This window comes from Vulpes lagopus, chromosome 16, assembly GCF_018345385.1.
Source record: "Vulpes lagopus strain Blue_001 chromosome 16, ASM1834538v1, whole genome shotgun sequence".
Lineage (NCBI taxonomy): Eukaryota > Metazoa > Chordata > Mammalia > Carnivora > Canidae > Vulpes > Vulpes lagopus.
In genome coordinates, this window is record NC_054839.1 from 369,080 (window position 1) to 392,171 (window position 23,092).

At 56.2% G+C, this 23,092-nt stretch overlaps 2 protein-coding genes across 2 annotated transcripts in view; both read left to right on the forward strand.

Annotated features, from left to right (window-relative positions):
* The window catches only part of RASA3 (RAS p21 protein activator 3), a 108,057-nt gene extending 102,364 nt beyond the window's left edge, over positions 1-5,693 (forward strand). The window contains exons 23-24 of the mRNA XM_041731016.1: positions 3,594-3,777; positions 4,265-5,693. Of these exons, the coding sequence (XP_041586950.1) occupies positions 3,594-3,777; positions 4,265-4,340 (260 nt within the window). The 3' untranslated portion in view covers positions 4,341-5,693. The remainder of the gene's footprint in view (positions 1-3,593; positions 3,778-4,264) is intronic.
* Positions 5,694-8,469: 2,776 nt separating this feature from the next.
* On the forward strand, positions 8,470-19,625 carry C16H13orf46 (chromosome 16 C13orf46 homolog). The gene is made up of 8 exons (XM_041731017.1): positions 8,470-8,656; positions 11,420-11,471; positions 11,988-12,096; positions 12,201-12,248; positions 13,116-13,163; positions 14,711-14,778; positions 16,675-16,755; positions 19,333-19,625. Exons 1-7 carry the CDS (start codon positions 8,470-8,472, stop codon positions 16,739-16,741), a joined length of 579 nt encoding a protein of 192 aa, XP_041586951.1. The 3' UTR covers positions 16,742-16,755; positions 19,333-19,625.
* Positions 19,626-23,092: the final 3,467 nt, after the last annotated feature.

Below are 23,092 nucleotides of genomic sequence, written 5' to 3' on the forward strand. Positions count from 1 at the left end.
TTTCCTGATCTAACACAGCAAAATGGCGATGGTGTGGCAAGCATGCCATGCTGAGCTTCCCATCTGAGGGGGCCACACCTGTTCTCTGGTTTCCTCATGTGACTCATCTGGGTGCACTTCCAGGCTCTGGGCACATGCATGCACACACATGCAAGACAACTGTGTTATACACCTGAACATATGCTTGTGTGCACACGCACACACCCACCCAGTGGGTCCTCCCCCAGCAAGTGTGCTATACACAGCACGTGGCTCCAGGGCTCCAGGAGGCCTGGCAGTGGTGGCCCTGGCATTCTACACCAGTCTTCAAGATGGCAAAGGCATTGGAGCCAGGGGGTGCCAGCCCCTTCCCAGCCACCTGAGAGGAGTGACCAGTCCAGAGGAGGGTAGAAGTAAGGAGTCTTAGGAGGCCAAAGCCACCATGTGAGATCTGGGGTTGTGAAGGGGGCTGCCTAAGCCTTGCATGATCAACCACCTTGCAGTGACCTCTTCCACACACTGTCTCCATTTTGCTTCCAGACATGTTGTCCGGGGTCTCCCCAGCATCATGCCATTGCAGGCCTCTGCCTCTGCCCCCTCAGTCTGGCCAATACCTGGTTGTCTTGTGAATGTCCTCCTCCAGGGAGCTTTTTCTAACCCTGTGTGTATCTCTGTCTTTGCCATGACAACTGTCTCAATATACTTGACCCTTTGAGAGCAGAAGTAGGTGTTATTTATCCTAGAGCCTGACATGAAGGAGGAACTAAATACATCTTTTCTAGATAGATGGATAGGCAAAGGATGACAGATGGATGGATGATAGATGATGGATGGATGGGTGGATGATAGATGATTGATGATGGATGGATGGTGGATGATAGAGGATGGATGGGTGATGGGTGGATGGATGGTGGATGATGGATGGATGGTGAAGGAGAATGGATGGATGGATGGATGGATGGATGGATGATGGGTAGATGGGTGGATGATGGATGGATGGATGGATGGATGGATGGATGGATGGATGAACCTCCCTCAAAGTATAGGAATCATCTGGACAAGTGTTCATAAAGTGTCAACAGGACTGGAGACCTTACAGTACACTTCACCTGGGCACTGTGGCACTGAATCACTTATCAGACCATCTTCCAGCCTCTGTCTGGAGTCTCAGTGCTTCTTTGAGGCAGATAGTTTGTTGTCAGAGCAACCTAATTATCTCAAGATACTCCTTTTATATTAATCAAACTGTTCTCTTTGGCACTGACCATGGGGCTTATTAACACCTGACATGGTCAGTCCTTTTCTCTTGGGCATGGTGGCCTTTAGGTGATCAGAGGAAGCTGTGTTGTAGTTGCCTGTGCAGGAGGAGAGATTTGGTCTCCTCCACCTCCCTCATGTGGTATGGAGTCACCTGGCTATCTTCCTTGGGGCCTGCCCTGGTTCTTTAACCCTCCCCCTGCAATCTGCTGACAGCAGAACCCAGTACTTTAGGCAGAGGAGGGTTAGCATGGGGCCTGGCAGGGGCCTGGCTAATGAGCTGACAGGGGGCTTGGGCTGTGGGGCTGAGATGAGTGCAGATGAGCCTTTCCAGGTGGCAGCAGGTCACCATTCTCGTGGTATATCCTGGGATAGCAGCTTGCTTCATCCTCTGCAAAGTAGGCACAAGGGCTCATTTATCAGGTGTTGGGACGGTTAGGGGGAGGATTCACACAGAGCTCTGTGCTGTCTCCCCCACACAATCACCTTCTCTCGGGCCTGGGCCTCTGGGGGCACTCCGAACACATCTGCTCAGGGCTCCTCGGGGCCCTGCGTGCAGCTTGTCTGCCATTCTCAGGCTGCAACCCAGAGACAGCTTTGGTGTCCACTGTGAGACAACTGGGCAAGGCCTGTTGTCCTCTCCTATGAGACCAGGCAGTGATGGTACCATCCCATGTGGGTTAATCCAGAATTAAATCAAATAACCCCTGGGAGGCAGTGAGGGCTTGGGGCTGAGTACAGCCTGGCCCTGGCTGCCTGTATCCTTGTCCAGGCCACCTCCACTGTACTCCCTCCCCTCTGGGTCTGAGTCCTCTGGCCGCCTGGAACTCTGCAGAAAGTACAGATCCTTGTGTCAGGAAGGCGTCTGCCCATTCTCTGCCAGCACCATGCTGGCAGTGAATTTGTTTGGTTTTGGTCACCATGAGCAGTGATCAGAGATGTGAGCTTGTTCAGAGGTGATCCCTCTTGACCTGTCCACACTGGCTGTCTTTAAAACAGCCAAGCTAGGCAGCCTGGGTGGCCCAGGAGTTTAGCGCTGCCTTCAGCCCAGGTTGTGATCCTGGAGTCCCGGGATTGAGTCGCATGTCAGGCTCCCCGCGTGTAGCCTGCTTCTCCCTCTGCCTGTGTCTCTGCCTCTCTGTGTGTCTCTCATGAATAAATAAATAAAATCTTAAAAATAAAATAAAATAAAATAAAATAAAATTAAATTAAATTAAATTAAATTAAATTAAAATTAAACAGCCAAGCTCTCGGTATTGCCAGGCCCCCAGGCAGGAGCCTCTCAGGGACACCGGTGTCCCTCCTCCCCAGAGGGTTCACAGAGGCTTGGACTTACATAATGTGCTCCAGGCTGGGTAGCTCCCACAGGTAGGGCTGTGGGGAGGGGTCCAGACCATGAGATCAGCACCCTTCCACCTGGCTCTTCCTCCTTTGCCTCCTCTGCTCATTCGTCCCTCATGTTTAGACCTGCTTATCTTTCTCACATCAGATTCTCTTTTTCTTTGAAATGTTAAATCTTCCTAGTTTTCTTTTGTACAGACTTGTGGTTTTTCAAGAAATAAGAGATTTCTCCTGGGTTAGAAATAAAGACAATGAAGTGGACACCAGAGCTTCTGTGATAATGAAACAGCAATACAGATAGGGTGAGGAGCCCCCTAGATGCTGGCTCACCTAGGCTAGGTACTATCCAAACGGCATGTCTTCCCACCTGGTCTCTTTCTGGCCCTGGAATGTAGGGCCCAGCTCAGGTGACTGGGGACAGGTTGTGTGGGGAGGGGGCCAGGCCCAGCTCAGATGACTTGGCGCTTCCTGTGGATACCTGGAGGGCACAGCGTGGTCTTCAGCAGGAGTGAGGTGGTCCAATGAGAAAGTCACTGCACAGCAGATAGTGGTCACAGAGGTCGCAGGAAGCTACTAGTGCAGACTGGCTGAGAGGTGACACCTTTTTACACACCTCATACCCACAGTTCCCAGCATAGGGTGTATGTGTGCATGCTGGGGGAGTGAACCCCTGGCACCCGTTTCTAAGATGGGGCCTTCATGGAGGAGGTCATCTTCCCAGACTGACCCTGGGTGACCACAGGCTCTTGAGCCAACCTGGCCCAGTGTCCGCGAACAGACATCTGCTGGTTCTGGTCTGGCGAGCCATGGGGCATGGATAGATGCAGGTCGCCCAGAAAATAGGCTGGTCAGAAATAGGCATCAGGCCCTGGCTTCTCTAGGGCTCAGTGCAGGCCCGGCTCTTGGGGATGGCTTCTGTGTCTTTGTGCGTTTGCGTGGGCACTGCCAGCCCTTCCCTGAGGCTACTGCCCCGAGGAGCTCCCGCCCTGACCTCCAGCCCTCTCCCAACACTGCAGAGGCCTGTGGAAGCAGATCTGTTTACGACGGGCCTGAGCAGGAGGAGTACTCGACGTTCATCATTGACGACCCTCAGGAGACCTATAAGACACTGAAGCAGGTCATCACTGGGGTTGGGGCTCTGGAGCAGGAGCACGCCCAGTACAGAAGGGACAAGTTCAAGAAGACCAAGTATGGGAGCCAGTGAGTATGGCGGCAGGATTGCGGGCAGCTCTTGGCAAAGGTAGCAGAGAAGGGGACCTCAGGGAGTGTCCTGGCCTGGGCGCTACCGTGAAGCCACCTGCATGCACCCATGAGGACTAGGGCAGCTTTCCTGTCCCTTCAGAAGGGCTTACCATGCTCTCCAGGGCCTGCTGGGCAGTGTCCCAGGGGAAGCACCTCCCTCACCTCCTGCCTCCAGACCCTCCTGCCTTCAGATCCATTGCTTCCAAAATTAGGCTTTCCTGGGCCAGAAGTTGCACACATCATGCCTCTCTCTGGGCCACAAATACATTTCTATAGCCAACTTTTGGCTTAGCTTGTTTTTTCTTTGCTTGTCTGTATTTTTCATATTTATTGCGATGAACACGTATCACGTTTAAAGATAGAAGAGAGAGTATTAAAGCACGCAGCTGAGCACTGGCCGTAGGAGACTACACCCCATGCCCTCCTCCCCATTTCTGCTTTGCAGGGAGCACCCCATTGGAGACAAGAGCTTCCAGAGCTACATCAGGCAGCAGTCTGAGACCTCCACCCATTCCATTTGAAATCTGTAGGAGGTCCTGTCCAAGGACGGGCACCAGGAAGACCACCACCTTCGGGAAGGAGGGAACAGAGACAGGACAAAAGGGCAAGGGATCCACACTTGTTCCGCTCACATAGAGCTCGCACGCCAAGCTCCTGGGACTGGTGAACCTCCGTGGGCTGTGTCTGTGGTTGCCGTGCACTTTATTCACACTGTGGCAGGTGACTGGAACCAGCCTTTCTGGAATGAGCTGCTGGGGACACTGTGCCCTCTGTAGAGCTTGTACTTCTGTGTCGTGTGCACTTCTGCCATTGCTGCACTGCGTGGCACTGTGCCCCTGGAGCCCTGTTCCTTAGCGTATTCTGCTTCAGCGAGACCGGACGTTAAATAGCATCATTCGTCTCCCGTGAGCCTGTTTGGGCGGCCGTGGGCAGTGGCCCTCCAGCTCCAGCCTTTGGTGTTGCTGGGATTCCTGGCTGAAAGGTCGGTTTTGTGGCTTCATTGTGCATAATGGCACAAAGATCCGAATTTGAGGATGTTCTTGATGTTTTGGAGGTACAGGATCCTTCTGCAGAGAGCACTAGGGTGTTCCCACCCCCATGGGCTGCAGACACTGCCAGAGCTGGCAATGGGCTGAGGTCAGTGTCCACCCCATCCCCTCTGAGCAAAAGTTGTTGTTCTGCTGTCAGTGGAACTGCAGAGTACGATCCACATTAGCCACCATTTCTGGAGGTTTGGGGAAGGTTTTTAAAATAGAAATGTGCATTATTTTCAAGCTGTTTTTCTTAATGTTTTTAAAGGACCATTTCTCATTAGGTCTTTGATATAAGGTACCTTGGAACATCTAGACCTGTTCTCATCAAAGGGCAGGGTGCCACAGGAGAGCCACAGAGGGAAGGAGGCGCATCTCCTAGAAGCCAGTTAAAGACCGTCCAGAGCACATCAGGGAAAGTGAGGCCCTGAGCTGTGCAGACTTGGCTCCTCCTGAGCTGGAGGCTGTGTCTCTGTAAAGCCCCTGGGATCTGCCAGGCAGTGGTGGGGTGCTTTTCTGTGGAGGTGGGGATCCTGACATGAGGCAGGCAGCCTTTGAGCTTTGGAGAGCACTGTTCACACACACAGACCTTGTGCCCATCTCTGCTTTTACTTGCAAACACTGTCCTGCAGATTCTGAACCATGGCAGTTAGTAACATGTCTTGTCACAAAACGGTGAGGAAGATGTTGCAAAAAATAAACTTTGGGACACACAGCTATGAGGCTGCACCAAACTGCAATTTTTAACATGGATTTGTAACTTAATGTTTCTGTTTATAAGATACTAATGATTTGCAATGTATTTTACTGGCCAATTAAAACAGATGTTTTATTCTTTCTGAAGACTGGTTTGTTTTTGCAGGAGTGCCCCCTGCGTGTGGCAGAGCGGGCATGTGGGACAGGTGAGGGTGAGGGTCAGACTGGAAACCACAGTGCTCTGTGGGATGGAAGGATGTGGGTTAGGCACTCAGCGTTCCCTCAATGCATGCTGTGCCGGGAGCCTTCAGTGAGGGTGGAGGCAGCCTCGAGCCCACACGAGGAGGACAGGCTCCAGCATGTGTTACCATCTCCGAGACACAGTGGGGCCTGAGCTCCAGGACCAGACTCAGGCCGGCATCCATGGGAAGCAACAGGAGGGGTTCCCAGATTGGGGGGGTGCTGCGTGTGTGGGGGCAGCGCCTGGAGGAGACCTGCCTCCAGAGCAGGGATGCATCATTTCCCTGTTCTTCCTCTCCATGTGGTGTTGACTCCGTTGTTCAACTTCCAGCCTGAGTCACCTGTTAGGAAAGAATCAAGTGGTCTGGCTCTGAGGACACGAGGTCAGGTTTGGGATGACGGGGGGTCAGCCCCTCCTGGGGGACTTGGGGAGGGAGGTGTCATTGCTGCTTCCCATCGGCCGCTCCCGGCAGCCCTGGGCAGCAAGATGGGCTAGGGGGGTACGGCACAGGGGTGCAGGGGTCAAGCCGGCAGCATCAGTACCCCAGAACATGCAGGCATCCACGGCAGGTCCATGGGGCAGCTTCAGGGAGCCTGGCTGACTCAGATACATGCAGGACCCAGGGAATCAGGAGAGCCAAGTTCTGTCCCCATGGGAGGACGTGGGACCGGAGGCAGAAAGCCTGGGAGCCACGGCCTTCTCCCAGGAGCCTCATGACCAGCCATGGTGGCTTCCAGGGGCCTCCATGGTGGGCCTTCCAGGGCCCACCTGCTCTGCCTCCAGACAACCCATCTCAGCATCCCACTCTCCTGGTTGTAGGCCTGGCGCCTCTGCTCTCATGTTCCTGGGCTCATCAGCAGCTGCACCAGCCCCTTGGCTGGGTGACTGGAGCCCCCATGAGTGGATGTGCCAGGAAGTGGTTTGGAAGATAAAAGTGCATGTGGAATTAAGAGAGTCCCTTTTACTTATTCTATTTATGATCTGCTGGTTGCTCAGAGAAAGCACCTATTATGATTTGTCTCCCATGGCCTTGGATGCCTCAAGATAAAAAAATATGTGCTGGGATGAGACTAGATGTTCTCTGCTAAGCTGTATTATGGGCTGAATGTGTCCCCCAAAAACTCATGGCAAAATCCTGACCCCAGCCCCTCAGACTGTGACCGTGTTTGGAGATGGGTTCCTTAAAGGGGTTAGTTAAGGTTACACGAAGTCATTTGGGTGGACCCCAATCCCATGTGACCAGCGTCCTTCTAAGATTAGGATGTGGCCAACAGTCACGTGAGATGTTCAACATCACTGATCACCAGGAGATGCAAACACAACCACAATGAGACACTACCTCACACCTGTCACCATGGCTAAGATCAATAACACAAGAAACAACAGGGGCTGGTGAGGCTGTGGAGGAAGCGGAGCCCTCATGCAGTGTTGCTGGGAATGCCAGCTGGTGCAGCCACTCTGGAGAACAGTGTGAAGAGTCCTCAGGAAGTTGAAAATAGAAGCTACCCTACCACCCAGCAATTGCACTGCTGGTAATTTACCCCAAAGGATAGAAAAACACTAATGCAAAGGGGTACATGCTCCCCAGAACTTTATAGCAGCGTTATCTACAATGTCCAGATATGGAAGCAGCTGAGATGTCCACCGACAGATGAATGGGTGAAGAGAAGGTGGCATTTATAATGGAATATTATTCAGAGGTCAAGAGATGAGATTGTGCCATTTGTGACATGATTGGACCGAGGAGGTACAACGCTAAGTGAAATAAATCAGACTAAGACGAATATCCTAGGACTCCACCGATAAGCGGAGTCTAAACAAACAGCAGTGACAAACCAACTGAATAAAAAAGAATCAGAGCCATAAACACAGAGAGCAAACGTGGCTGGTGGCTGGAAGGCGGGCAGGGGACGCGAGGAGCACGAGGTCCAGACCCTGGTGTGAGTGACTTGATCATGGGGTGAAATGGAACAGCGTCCGTGGTCGCATGGTGCGATGGCAGATGGCCCAGCTAGCAGGGGGCACAGCATCACAGCCAGAGGAGCTGACCCACATGTCAAACTCCTGAAACAAATGTGTGTCAACCAGACTGAAACAGAAGAAGAAAAGCAGAAAAAAACAAAAGATGAGGGAAGCGCCGAGGGACGACTGTGGAGGACCGAGGCGGCGGCGGCACCTGCGCGTCGGGCTTCCCGCCTCCCAGCTGTGAGACCCGAGCGCCCGGGCCATCAGCGGCCTCACTGCAGTGCGCTCGCGGCCGACGCGGACAGCACAGCGGGGCCGGGCTCTGCTCCGCGCAGCTCGCACCTGCCCTTTGGCCTCTGGCTGCTGATGAGCCTGTGACACCAACACTGCCACTCTGAACCCTTGGTCCCTTGGGTCATGATGGCATCGTCCCTGAAAAAAGTTTCTCAACTACAAGGGACTCAGCCGTCTGCCTCTGCATCCTCTGGGGGGAAGGCCGGGGAAGGCCTCAGAAGGAAGCTCACCCACGGAAAGAGCTGCCTGCACTGACTTCTGACCTCTGAACTTTGTGGTGATGTCATAGGGGCCGCTTGGCAACAGGGGCCCCCGGTCACACGGGGCTGCTGGTGGGACAGAGGTTGGAAGCCATGCTCTCTGTCTGAGGGCTTGGGAGCCCACGTCCCTCTTCATTCCTGAAGCCTGATGGAGGGGAGGAGGATGGAGAAAGACGCAGCCGCACATAGGAGGCACCGGCCAGGCCCTGGGGCCCCTCCACCAGGGGTGGCCCCTGGACACCTCAAGGCAGCCAGCGAGATAGCTGAGCTCCAGAGGAGCCGGAGTGTGGGCGGCCTGCATCAGAAGGGGGACCCTCCGAGCTGCATCAAGAAGCCATCCAAGGAGCTGGGTAGGCCCCAGCAGCATCCCTCTCTCCTGCCTACCCATGCCCTTGTCCCTGCTGAGGATCCTAAGGCCTGGGCAGAGCATGCTTGACCCTGGGGTCAGCAGGCAGCAGGCGAGGGGGGCTGTGCATCCAGAAGGCCATGGCCACGTGAAGTGTCTCTGGTCAGTCCTGCACGGGTAACCTGCCAGGCAGGGTCAGCGGTGGGCCCAGGGGGTAGTGGACCCAGGACACGGGACACAGGTGAGCTAACGTACACTTGGCTGTACGTGCCACCTAGGATATCCTGGGACATGGAACTGGGGCTGGGTGCAGAGTGCTCTCCCAGGAAGAGCCAGACCCTGGCCTGGCTGACAGATGAAGGTGACCACTTCAGTCCTGTGCCAGGCTCTTGGCAGCTCTGGCTCTGCTGGGAAGGCCCACCTGGTGAGTGGCCCTTTGTGAGGATGTCGGGACGCCATAGCAATGAAGCAGTAGGAAATGTGGTTTGCTGTTCATGCCCTAGGGACGATTTTGAGAGGCGGTGGCATAAGAATGTTGTTCTGTTAGTGTAAACATGCAGAGATGTTCCAGCGGGTAGGGGAAAGGAGGTGCCGGCTGGTGGGCCACACGGGGTCACTGCAAGGCTCTCGGCACCACCGTCCCAGCAAACTCTGGGCACCTGAGCCTTTCGCAGCAAGAGGAGCAAAGTTTCCCAAAGAAGAAGTCGGCCTAAGTCTATGTGGGAAATACTGTGAATGGACGCGAGGGTGTCTGAGATGCCGCCGCGGGGCAGCCACAGAGCACCGTCTGGACCCCACCGTTCCCGGCTATTCCTACCAGTGCTGCATTTCCCCCAAACAAGGGGCAGGGCAGAGACTTCTCTGTGGCACCATCCTGCCACATACACCTGGTGGCCCCAGTGTCACCATTTGGAGCAGTGGTGTCTGCACAGAGGAGCCAATGTCGCCTCCCCAGAGCCCACACACCAAGAACAGGAGGCTCACTGATGGGATGCCCACAGCGTAGGGAGCAGGGGCGAAGGGACTTCTGCTGCCTGAACCCCTGGCACCAGGATGCAGTGGACACAGGACGCGGGCCACCTAAGTCAAGGGGCGGGCCTGGGGGGTGGCCAGAGTGAGCTGCCCTCAGGACGAGCCCGGTCTGGGAGGGAACAGCAGAAGTCCATGTGCTGAGTGCCCCAACCCTGGGCGGCTGCACCCTGAGCCCGCCTCCCCACCCTGGCCGCCTGCACGGGATCCACCAAGGGACCCACTGGGGCACGGGCTGCTACATCCTTGACGCCCTCCCGGACCTTGGTACTTGGGCCTGCTCTGTGCCCCTGCCCTCGAGGGCACCCTCGCCCTCACCCCACTGCCCGTGCACCACCCACTGCAGTTCCCAGGCAGGTGTGGGGGGGCCTGCTCCTGAGAGGGGTGGGAGAGAGGGACCTGCTGAAAGCTTCAGCTGGGTGGCCAAGCAGCAAGGCAGTGTGGTCCTGCCTCTGGGCTCCTGCACCCTGGCCCCAGCCTGCGCCCTCAGCCTGCCAATACCCAAGGGGGCATCTCGTGGCCAAAAAAGAATCTGTGAGCATTTGGAGACATTCACATCTCAGCCGGGGACGACAGGCAGAGAAGGGAATGCTCTGGAGGCCCCACTTCTCTGTTCTTGGACCTCACTGGGCTCAGTGGAGCACATTTCAGCCCCCAGCCTACCACCCTGATAGCCGCAGGAGCCCCTTAGGGGAGGGCAAGGGCCGAAACCTGCGAACACTAGATGTAGCTTCTGTCAGGAAGAAGATGCACTGCAGAAAACATATCATGTCTCTCTTTTTACTGATTCTTTCCTTTTTGCCAGATACATATTATAGGATGGAGCAGGTTCAGGGATGAGCCTGTGTCCTCTAAAATATGAGGACACACATACCCACGGGTAGGGGCAGATCAAGATTTTCCACAAGAAGTCAATTGTAAAATCCCTACTAGAAAACCACAGCTTCCGAGTCACTCGGGTCCTGTTCTCTGAGGTGGAGACTGGCTGGGCCCTTCATCCCTGAGGGACGGCTCCAGAGCTGCCGAGCTCCAGCATGCTCTCTGAAGACGTGAGAGCAGCACCCCTGCACCCCTGCTCCCTTGGACCCCTGCCCATTGCCTGTGAGGCTCTGGCTCTAGAGTGGTGGTGTCTGCACAGAGGAGCCAATGTCGCTGAGGTTGTGCAGGTGCGGCCAACAGGAGCAGGGCTGACAACCCCAGGTCTTCCCTGCAGGGAACTCAGATGAGCCCAAGAGGAGTGCACGTAACCCCCCCGGAGGCCTGTCTGAGACGAATCTCCTGCTGAAGCAGGTCACCTTCCATGGGGCGGGGCTCCCCATGAGACCAGGCCCAGGGCAGGGATGGTGTCAGGGACTCCTGCAGAGAAGCAGGAGTAGTGTGCAGGCTACCAACCCAAGCCTGGTCATTGCCTCCCGTGTCAGCAGGTGCCCCAGCCCTCAGGCCTGGGAGCCGAATAGACGCACCCACTTCTGTGAGGACATCTTCTCTGCGGTATTGAGGTGTTCAGAGGCGCCTCCCCAGCCTTCCACACCCAGCTTCCGCTTTGTAATTTCCCACTCAGCTGGACTATGTGCCTCTCAGGCCCCGGGTGTGTCGGGCTGGACAAGGGGGGACCAAGGCACTGGCAGGGACAAGTGCAGCAGCTGAGGGGACTCCCCCAATCTGGGCCCCATCCTCATGGGGCCAGGCCAGAGGGTCCAGGGATGGGAGCTGACAACTGCTGCTCCTTCCTCCCCAGAGTCTGAGGACCAGGGAAGGGACCTACGAAGTGACATTGAAGATGCCAGCTGGTGAGTGGTCTGTATCCAGCAGAGGTGGTTTCCAGAGACATGAGGGTGGCACAGGGGTCCTGAGAAGACCGTGAAGGCTCCGAGGGGAGGATTTCCCAGGGCTGCCAGCCACCCCCTCCCCAGCCCCTACTCCTGCTCCCCCAGGCAGGCCTGCAGCTGGCCATGGCCTAGAGTCTCAGAGCTGATGCCTTTCTTGGCAAATGTTTGCACTCAGCTCTCCAGACCCCTGCGCACGCAGAGGTCTAGTTTGTTGGGGAAGTCCTGGATGTGCAGCACCATTGGTAGACAGGCCCCTGGCACTACCATCATTGCCAAGAACCATCCTCAAGTAGCACTGCCTCTTCCCCCAGAGTCCCTACCCCCACCCCAACCCCGGGCAGGAGGAAGGCTTCCACACCCAGCTTCCCTGAAGGCACATCCCAGAGCTCTCCCAACGCCCAGGGGGCAGGAAGGACCAGCTCGAAGCTGCGTCTCCTCAGTACCCATCCTGATCCACTACCCCTGCTCCTCCTACAGTCAGGCAGACCCAGAGGAGGACAAGCAGGAAAAGAATCAGGATGCCCTCGAGAAGTTGGACACTGATGGAGGAAGGACGGAGCCAGAGGGGAAGGGCTGCCGCCCAGAGGCCAGTGGCAAGAGTGGGAGCACTGGCTGGGCACACCTGTATGGGTACACATGTCCGTCGTTCTCGGGTCCCGCTGTTATTTACCTGTTTGGTTTCTTCCTCAGGAACAGGAACCAGAGTCTGTCAAGCTGGATGAGCCTCCAGGAAAAGAGGCAAGGGCCTTTGACTTTGGTAACAGGGAGGTCCCTTCAGGCATGTTCCCATGTGAGCACAAGCAGGGTATGCAGATGTGGTCTCAGGGCCTCTTGGTAGGGCCATGCCGTAGGCTGGACCCGGCGCTGCCATAGCCCAACAGCCTTTGGGTCCCAGCTGATGCTGTGCATCCTAACCCCAGTATCCCAAACAGTGCAGTTGCCAAAGGCATATGACAGGAGGTGGCCAGGGACCCACTGTAGCTGGGGTACGAATTCTCACCAGGCACTTTCCAAGGGAAGGAGGCTCTCATTCTCTTCCAAGTCCACATGGGAAGGAACAGAGAAGGGGCTGGACCTGTTTTACCAGCACCTACAGCAGATGGTCCTTAATGGGATTCCCAGGGTTCATCCCCAAATACCTTCCACACTAACTGAAGTGCTTCCATTGGAAACCCCTTTTGGGCTGGTTAGAGACGCTGGGGCAGCAACACCTGGAGCCACTTGAGGCCCCCACTCCTCACTAGTGCAGGGCCCAGGGGGCCCAGGAGCTTCGTGGGCAGTGTACCAGTGTGGGCCAGTGCCGGGCATTGCCCTGTGACCTGCAGGCCCTGCTTCTCTTAGGGCGAAGCCAGGGGACACCTGGGGCCTTAGAGACCTGACAGAATGTTGGGAGAGGTGGGAGACCAGAGGTGGTCACCTCACCATCCAACTGCCCAGCTCCCCAGGAGCCCTTACTGAGCTCCGCCATCATCTGGTGGTCCCAGTGCTAATCATGCAGACCTCAGCTGCCCCAGGGCCCAGAGCCCACTGCCCCTCCCAGGAGCCTCCTCTCCTCTCCAGCCCACCCTGGACTGCCATCCACACCTCTTTGGTTTCCATTCACAGAAACCATCTGAGTTTGTGGAGATTGATCTGGGAGACCGTGCCGAGGAGGTAAAAGCCCTCAGACCACCTGCCAGGAATGCTGGTGCTCAGGGCCCATGGAGCTTGTCCAGGGAACCTGTCCCACATGCATGTCGTGGAGGCTGAGGCAGAGGCAGGCCGGCAGTGCCAGGAGGACTCTGGGATGCTGACGACTGGCCTGGGAACTCAAAAGCCACCTTGCCTCCTCCTTATCTTCCAACCTGCATGCATTCTGGCATCATCAGAGACTCTAGGGCCAGGGTCAACCTTCAGGGTGCCCATGGGCCCTGAGAACCTCTTCGGGGATCATACTGGGGTGGTATAAAGGGCATAGGCTTGGGAGTCAGAGACTGGGTGTCCACATCCAGCTCTGCCACTAAATACTCAAGCCACTCTACCTCTCACTGCCTCAGTTTTATCCATACAGTGGGGATCTTAGTAGTACCCACATCCCCAGGGTTGTACTGTAAAGCTCAGCATGGTGCTTATATCCAGAAAGCCTCAGTATCAGGTATTATCACCACCACCATCACTATCATCCCCACTATCACCATCATCACCATAACTATCATCATTGGCACCACTGCCACCACCACCATCACTGCCATTACCACCTCACCACCATCACCACTACCATCATCATCATTGCCACCACCACCACCACCACTATCACCGCCATCACCACCAACACTGCCATCACCACCATCACCATCACTACCATTACTACCACCACCATCACTATCATCATTGTCACAGCATCATTTTCTGTAAAACGAAGGTGTTGACCAATGGCTTATCTGGACCATCCAACACAAATGTCCTAGGATGTCCTCTGTTTCTCAGATGTTGTGGGCAGCCATCTCTGGAAGTATTTTGAAGTTCTATCTTGGAAATTTAAGTTCTTGCGTGGGATTGTTCTTTTCCAGATTGTGCCTCCTAGCTCTTTGCCCTCAGAACATGTGGTACAGTGAACATGTTATTAACCCCTCACAAGACTATCTTGGGAGCACCACAGGTTTTAAGGACTCAAGGAGGGTCATCCAGTGGCAGAGTTGGATTATAGTCTGGAGGTCAGAGTGATGCACATCAAAGGCATAGTTCCTTGGTCAGGGGTCTCCTAATTATTTTTTTTTTTCTTTTTTTTTTTTTTTTTTTTTTTTTTTTTTGGGTCTCCTAATTAGAAAGTAACTTACGACTTTCTTTCTTTCTTTCTTTCTTTCTTTCTTTCTTTCTTTCTTTCTTTCTTTCTCTCTCTCTCTCTCTCTCTCTCTGTCTCTCTCTCTCTCTCTCTTTCTTTTCTTTTGAGAGAGAGACATAGAATGAGAGAGAGTGGGGCAGGGGAAAAGGCAGAGGAAGGGAGGGAAAATCTTAAGCACATTCCATGCCGAGCGTGTAAGCCCAAACTCAGGGCTTGATCTCACGATGCTGAGATCTTGACCTGAGCTGAAATCAAGAGTCGGACACTCACCTGACTGAACCACACAGGTGCCCTCACCTTGGGCCTGGCCTTGGTGGCTGTGGTGGATGAGTTGATTCCCTCCACTTGTTCCCTAAACTGCTTCTGCCACTCGCCACAGGTGGTCACAGGTGCCGTGAGAGAAGAGAAACGGCCCCAGATGGATGTGGGGGATTTGTCAGAAGACGAGTGAGTGATGCTTGTGGGTTTCTACATGGAGAGGTGGGGGTTCTCCTGCACCACGGTGTCTGCTGGGTCCGTTGTGCCTCCTGGGGGAAGGGCTGAACCCGCTACTTGCTTGCCTTCCTCTCCCATGTGTGCAGAGACCAGGCATTGACTGGCCTGGAGGGCTGACAGGGGAGCAGTGGGACTCAGGGACAACCCTTACCTTGAGTGCCCCTCACCCCACAGCCAGACCCTTTCTCCCCATCCCATCAGCCAACAGATCAGCCATACTATGAGGTGAGAGAGGTGGGAGGAGGCCGAGGAGGTGAGAGGAAAGTGTTGCCGTGTGGATGGTTCTAGCTGGTCAGTTTGGGGTTTTGCTGGGGGGCGGGGGGCACACCATCGGCTAGAGTGTCTGCAGAGTGGGCCAGGCCCAAGGGCTGCAGTGGGAGGCACATTTGTCCTGACTGCCTAGACCCACTTAGGGTGGACACTGGGCAGGGCCAGCCTAGGCCTACGAAGTCCTGAGGCCATAAGGGGTGCTGGGAGCAGGCCACTGTATCATCCAAGCGCCCGTGGATCTGTTTTTATTTTAAACAATGTAGAGAAACAGTAAGAAGGAAATCACAGTTAACCCTGTTTCCCACTTCTTGGAATTAACAACTATTTTAATATCTGGGCTCATTTGCTTAAACATTTTTTAAAAGAAAAATGTCTCTAATAGAGATATTCAGATACAAAGTAAATTACTTGGTAAAACTGACACACAGTCCTTTTAAATAACTGGAACTCACATGCTTCTAGGTCACCCAGACTCCCGCTCACAGCTTGAGGGTCACACAGGAGCTCGTGGGCTGGAGCCCGGACGCAGAACAGCACCCACTCGAGTAGGGGCTCCACGTCGGCTGCTTAGGGCCTTGACGGTGTCATTACTACCACCACCTTACCCCAGACCTGTAGATGGGAGAGCTTCTGTGAGGCAGTGTCACCTTGTGTCCGTGTACACGGCCCATGTCCTGCCCATTGCTACTCACACAGGGGGTCTCGCCTGCATCAGCTAAGATGTTGGGATCCCTACCACACTCCCAAATCTAGGCTGAGAATGGGTGGGTCTTTCCTAAGCAGATCCTGGTGTTTCCCATTGCTTTTCAGTGGATGTGGTCATGGATTCAGCCACACTGGAAGCAGCATGGTGGCTTTGTTTTCTGCCCCTGGGACCGGACAGTCCCGAGTCCACCCACCTGGCCACATGGTCTTGACAGCCCACCCGATGCCTCTGCTGCCCAAGAGAGCCCGCTGGCCATGGGCCACAGAACCTGGCCTTGGCTGTTGGCAGCCGCTTGGCCAGTGGATAGGGGACTGGGGGTAGGTGGGCAGTCTGTCCTGCTGCTCTGCTGTCCTGCCATCGTGGTTTTCTGCAGAGCTTAGGCTCTCTGTCCAGCTCTGTTCACAGTCACTGTGGGGTCCCTGCAAAGGGAAGGAGGACAGCTGACTTATCCCAGAGGCAGCTGTGATTGGAAGTGGACACCCCGGAGCACACCCCAGAGGGAAAAGCAGAGGCCATGGTCTTCTGAGAATGGACAGGGCTTGGTGTGGGGACACCTGGAGATGGCCTGTCTCTGGGGCCGAGGGGAGCGTTCTGGTTTGGCTGGTCTATGAAGTCTCTCATGGTCAAGGAGCCCCTCCGGTTAGGCCTCCCAGTGCAGAGGATGAAGGCCCTGGGAGGGCTGGAGAAAGCTTGGACAGCTGGTGGGAAGGCAAGCCCAGCTCTGCACGGGAGTCTGCTGGTGTGTGCAGGAAGCTGGGCCCGATAGGGGCATGCACCTGTGGGGAGGGGTGCTGCCTGTGGCCCAGGCTCTGAACTCAGGGGGTGGGGGGATGCCTGGCTCTCATCTGCTGTGGCCTCCTCTCGGCCTCTAGGACCAAGACCAGCTGGGTGTGCTGCATCCCGTACTCCACCAGAAGGAAGGCGAAGGAGAGCGTGTAGCAGCCTGGGACAAGGTAGTTTGCACTGGGACTGGGTGGAGGCCTAGCTCTGCAGGAGGGAGAATAGAGGGGGCTGCTCTCCTGACCTCCCAGCCCTCTCAGTCCTGCAGAGACCTGGGATGGAGGGACGAAGGGATGGGGTTGGGGATGCCACAAGCAGCCCTGAGAAACAGCATTCAAACCCTTTCAGGGCATTGATGACCACCCAGGTGTGAACCATTGATCTGCTGGCTAAGCCATGATGCCATCTTTTAAAAAGACACAATAAAGTGTGAACAGAAGGTGTTCTCCTTCTCTGGTCCCGCTTGACAATTCTCCAAAACGTGGTGGAGGGAAGGGGGGTGAGCCCAGGGACAGGAGGCTGTGCCTCCCAAATCATGTGTGCACCTTGGCAGCTGTGATCACCCAGCCCTACCCTTCAGATCCTAGGAACACCCGGAAGCAAAGTCAGATCCCTTGGGGTCTGGGGGTAGGCTCTACTCTCAGAGATGGCTTGCAAACTTGGCCCCAGTGAAAGCAGCCTGGAGGGAGGCTGGCGTGCTCCCCGAGGCCCAGATGTGAGCAGGCCCAGAACTAAGCCATTCTTGCAGCTGGACGTGGAGGTCCCAGGGCCTGTGCCTCACAAGGGCCCCTGCCTTGGGCATCAAGCCTCTGGGAGATGCTGCTTGTGGGGACAGGGGGCAGGGGCAGAGGACCATACAAAGGAAGCTTGACAAGGGGTCAGACTGTGTTTGTTCAAACCACCACAGGCCAAGTGAGCAAATATTTTTCATTTCATTTGGCCCAACCAAATGCTGAGAAGGCAGCACACACACCTTGCCCACTCTTATACACACACATGCATGCTTGAGTGCATGAGCATGTGTACATGCACACTCACACATGCATGTGTACATGTACACATAGTGTACATTGTGCATGGATACATCTACACATTCATGCACGCACATACACGTGCACATGGACACGGGCACACATGCACACATGTGTTGTATGTGGGCGCATATACACTTGCACACAGAGCACACCCACATATATATACACACGTGCATGCACATACACAAGCATACAGGAGCACGTGGTCTGGTGACATGCAGCATCTGAGGGTGAGGAATATCTGGGCCCAGAGGTCAGAGGGGTCAGACAGATGAACCTCTCAGATGCCCATCTTGTGTGCAGGTGGGTTGGGCACCACGGTTCCTCTGCTACAATGCTGTCCGTCTGGGAACAGGGAGCCTCAGAGCAGCTGGAAAATGCATGCTGAGATGCAAGCATGGAAACTGGCTTCCCTGGCCGGGTGTATGGGGCTGCAGCCTTACTGTCACAGGACCAGATCACAGACGCATGGAGGACCTCAGCCACCCTAGGGACAGGGGCCACTGCTTGTCCCCCTGGAAAGGAGATGTGGAACATCTGTGTCCCAGCCCCCAAACAGGCAGGCCCTATCCCTGCCCAAATTTGAACTGCTCTCACCAACTAGAACGGCACCCAGGAAGCTTCTGCAGAGACAGCTGTGCTGCCCCTTGCTTGGCCAGGAGGGAGGAGTAGACCTCCATGTCTGGGTCCCAGGGGTACTACCACACAGAGCAGCACTGCCAGAGTGGCTTTGCTGGTTCCTCTGTGACCATGCTCAGCTGCAGGCCAGGAGGGAGACAGGGCCTGGGTGGCCTGCTGTCCATTCGTCTGTCGTTCATCCCTTGTCATGGTGAGTGGCTGCTGGCCTCTTAGGGCCTAGGAAGCAGGGAGGCCCCACGTGTGCACAGCATGGCTACCTTGGTTGCAGCCTTTCAGCAGTTAAGATGCATGAGTCTTTTCATTAAGCCTCTGAACCTCAAGGTTTGAGGTAGCTCTGTTCCATATGGCCTGGGGCTGTCTGCTGGGGAACCAGTCTAGGGCAGGCCTGGGGGTAACTGGAGAGGCTTGGCCTGCAGATGTGGTGGTTTTGGCTCTGGTCTCCTAGCCACATGCCAAGTCCCTGAGCTGCCGGCAGGGGTGGCCCTGGAAGCCAGAGGGTCTTGTGGGAGGGGACACACCAGGAAAATGTCAAGCCTCCATCCCAGGTGTGCACCTCTGCCCTTGCCGAGGCTTCCATGGAGCAGGCACCAGCCCTCTCTTGCCAGAGAAATGCACCAGTCCTGGGGGCGAGGTGGGGTGGAGCAGGCGTGGACACCGAGCAAGAGCACTCAGCCCTGAGGACACCTGTTCTCGCGCAGTAGGTCTTGCTCTCAGCCCTGAGGACACCTGTTCTCGCGCAGTAGGGGCTGAGCACTCACTGCCGGGGACATGGCACACTTGGAAGCCAGTAGGAAGCCAGAGCGTTCAGCTCGAGGCCTTCGGCAGCCGCCCAGGGTACAGCCAAGCTGCTGCTGCCCGGCCTATGCTCAGACGCTCAGCCAGGGGGCAGTGGCCAGCAGGTGGAGGGCAGGATGGGACACCTGCTGGGCAGGCCCTGGCCAGGCCACAACACGGCCATGCAGTTTTGGGGGATGTGAACGCCAAGCTGGCCAGGGGAACCCTCCTCTTGCCTCCCTGCTCAGAGGCCCCTGGTCCTCGGGTACACTGATGTGGCTCACTGCTGGCATTTTGTCACAGGCTTGGCTGATGGCCCCAGGTGATGGCTCCCAGCCTGACTGGTTTCGTCCTTGACTCTGCTGGCCTCCACCTACTCTGCGAGAGGCCCACAGAACCCTCCTGGGGCAGGGCCAGGATGGGCGGCACACCGCCCCACTCCGCTGCCGGGCCCCACGCACTCCTTGCCTCCAGCCTTTCAATGTTGTCCCCTTCACTTCAAAGCCAATATGCATCTTCCTTGTGGGGACTAACAAAAACCATTGAATTTGTTCTCTCTTTTAGACTCTCTGTTAGAATTGAGAGAGAGAAAGAGAGCTATGTATGGAGACGGATAAATACAGCTCGTTTCCAAAATTGGCATCACATCGCACCTGTTTATTTGTTTACAAGTTGTCATTCTGTCACAAGCATTTTCCTGACTTCATCTGTGTGCCAGACCTGGTGATTGAAGCACACTGTCCACCTCTTGGTGTTTCCCTTCCCGGCGGGAGGGCGGGGAGACAGTGGATGTCCAGTGTATCTTAATTTATCTACACATTGTTCTGGAGAAACTAACTTCATTGCAATGAGAAATGACCTTCCTGCCACACTGCCCAGGGCACAGGGCATCACAAAGATAAATGTGATATGAAAACAGTGCCCGGCCACCGAGGAGTCATGACGGCAACAGCCACTGTACAGAGCAGGTGTTGACTCTGCATCAGGCACAGGACACTGTCTTGGCAGTTTTGCAAATTTTAAGTCATTAATTCCACAACAACCTACAGGGTGGGTTCTATCCTCAGCCCTATTTTGTAGTTGAGCGTATGTGTGAAGGACTCTGGGGTGCGTCCTGGTTGAAGCCCTCAGAGGTTACTGTGCCCCTGAGGGTGGGCCTATCTATGCTGCTCCGGCCGTGGCGGCTGGTTTGTGGTCTCCTCCTGCTACCACCCTGGACGGCCGTGTGGAAGGCACATCTGCTGCCCCCAGCCCTGGACACCCCCAGCTGCTCCTGCCCCCAGCCCTGGACATCCTCAGCTGCTCCCTCAGGGTTAGAGGCGCTTGCTCAGTGCACCCCCTGGTGGCGGGCCTGGTGCCGCACATCACCTCCTGTGTCCTTCAGCGGGGAGGTCACCGGCACCATCCAAGAGGAGGCGATGGAGAGTCACTTCATCAGTAGAGAATTTTAACTCTCATCATCCACTAAAAGGGGAGGCTGGAATGTGAATGCATTGGTGACCACCAGTTCATGGGAAGGCCCGGGGCTTGAGCCAGACCCGGTGTGCCTGTGCATATCTGCTCCTCCAGGTCAGGGCGTGGAGCTTCCACATGCAGCCCAGAAGTCAGATGCCCCCTGCACTGGCCCTCCCTGCCCTCTGACCTCATGACCCATGACCCCTCTGTAGAACAGACAGACACTTCTTGGCACCTGTATTTAGAGCATCCTGGGCGCCTCACAGGGCTGGACAATCCTTGGTTCATGGGGAAACACACCCCCAAGTAGATCTTCCCACTATAACCTAAGATGTTTCACTCCACAAAAGATGGAAGTCCTTCAAACTGTGGTCATCCTGAGGCCCTTTGTGAGCCCTGGTGTCACCAGATGCCCTGGTCCCAGTGACACGGCATCGTGGAGGGCCTGCCTTGGCAGACAGGAGCTGAGTGCGACGGCCTAGCCATTGCCCAGGGACCTGGGGGTGCTGAGGCCTTGGGAGGTGAGAAGCTTCCCAGGGAGACAGGACCACCAACACAGCCAGCACTGAGTTGTCTGAGACCAGCCCAGGCCCGGGCAGGAGGTAAGGTGCTCTACCCCAAGGCCCTCTCCTGTCCCCCGAGGCCTGTTGCCCCAGAATGCAGCCTTCCTGACAATCCCAAGAGCCCTGGGAGAAGGAGCAGGAGAGAGGGAGAGCCCTGTGCCAGCGGAGCGGGGCACAAGCCCTGGTGAGGACTGGCTGGGCGTCCCCACATTCTCCCTTGGTCTTGGAGGGACAGGTTCTCTGGGGAGTGCAGCACACACACAGCAGGAGGTTGCAGCCTGTCAACTCCTTTTGGATCACACCTGGGCTTCACCGGCCTTGGGACCCTGACCCACATGACCTCTGCTGGGAGCAGGGGAGCGAGCCCTCCAGGCTGCAGGATAGGACTGCGTCCATTCTGACAGGGCCTTGAGGCCTGGAGAGACTGGGCGCTCCCATTCTAGAGATAAGAAGACTAAGGAGCACGGGTTTTGAGGCTGCTGGGTCACGGTCCTCATTGTGGCCCACGTCACAAGTCCCCCACCCCAGTCAGTGGGGACCCAGCCCCGGCAGGCTCTTCACGCTTCTCACAGAGGTCCTTCAAACACCCCAACAACCCTGCTGCTTCCTTGGACGCTGCAGCTAGTGGGCCCCCGGGAGGCCAGCCTTGTTCCTCCCTGGTGGGCTGCACCCCTGCCCCGGGGGGAGCTGCTCTTCTATGTGCTGGCGTCCTGGCCCCTCCTTCTGTGTAAACACCCCCAGTGAAAACTGTCCCCGGGTCACCATCTTATTTGTTTCAAAACAGCCTCGCTGCTGTCAGGAGACAGGCGTCTGTATCCAGGCAACCGACCTGGGCCCTGACAGCCCCTCAGTTGTGCCGCGGGGCAGACCCAGGAGGGAGGGGGGCATGTGCCTTCCTGCCTTGAGTCACGGCCCCTGTGCTCTTGGAAAGCATGTCTCCCCATCCCTGCCCCAGGAGTCCGGGCAGGCCGAGAGCAGAATTCCAGCCGGAGGACCCCCGCCCTGCAGAGATGTGCTGTGGGACAATTGCTCAAGCCAAGCACACACGGTGCCCAGGAGGAGCCCCTCTGGAGCCGCTGCGGGCCCGCCGCAAAGCCAGCGGCCTCCCCCTGCCTGCCGCAAGTGCCAGGTCCCTGTGATGTGAAGCGGTCACCTCCCGTGGGGCTCCCGAGGACCGTTGTGGGGATGTGCACCAGCGTCCTAGGGCTGCTTCCTTCCTGCGTGGAGTGGGAATGCCAGTCCCGGGACCCGCCTTGAGGGGAGGCTCAGACATCCTGCTCTGTCTTCCTCAGCCTGCAGCTTCGGTTCTGGGCTAAGGGACACAGGGTCTGGCTGCTGGACCTGCCCCTCGGTGCCTGACTCCTCCCTTACAACCTGGGCTCCAGGCACAGGCATGGTTTTCCAAATAAATAATTGGGAAATGTGGTTCCCCTGGCTCCTCTGATTCACACGTTGTCTGTTGCAGCAGCTGAACAAAATTGCAAAATACAAACCAACCTCCAACCCTGAGACACATGATGGTGTCAGGGGCCACTTAAGTTTTCTGCTGCCACGTCCCTGCCCCCCGAAACCCCCGGGAGGGCCCTACCTCTCTTTGGCTCAGGGCTGGCTAGCGGGCAATGAGGGGTGGGTGCAGGGGGGCTGACAGGAAGCCCGGGGACACAGTGGGTGTTGTCTGAGGTGGAGGGGCAGATCAAGGTGGAGTGGGTGCAGGGTGAGCAGGGTCACCAGCCAGTGTTACTGTGACGACCTTCCCAGGTCCAGTGCCTGCTGGCATCAGTCCCAAAGCATGAGGGGCCGGCAGCACTGCCCTCCCACCCTGGTACAAGCCCTGCTAGAGCAGGGGTTCTGAGGGGAGGGCTCATGCCCGGCTCTGTTGGCATCTGTACTCTACATGAAGCACTGGGGGGTCTGCAGAGGTCAGAACAGAGTGCCCCTTCCCTCTGCTGAGGCCTCCCCTCCGGCACACACATGGCCTGTGGGAGCCAAGAACGGGCAATGCCAACACCGCTTCCTGATTCCCTGGCACTTGTTGGCTGTCCTGG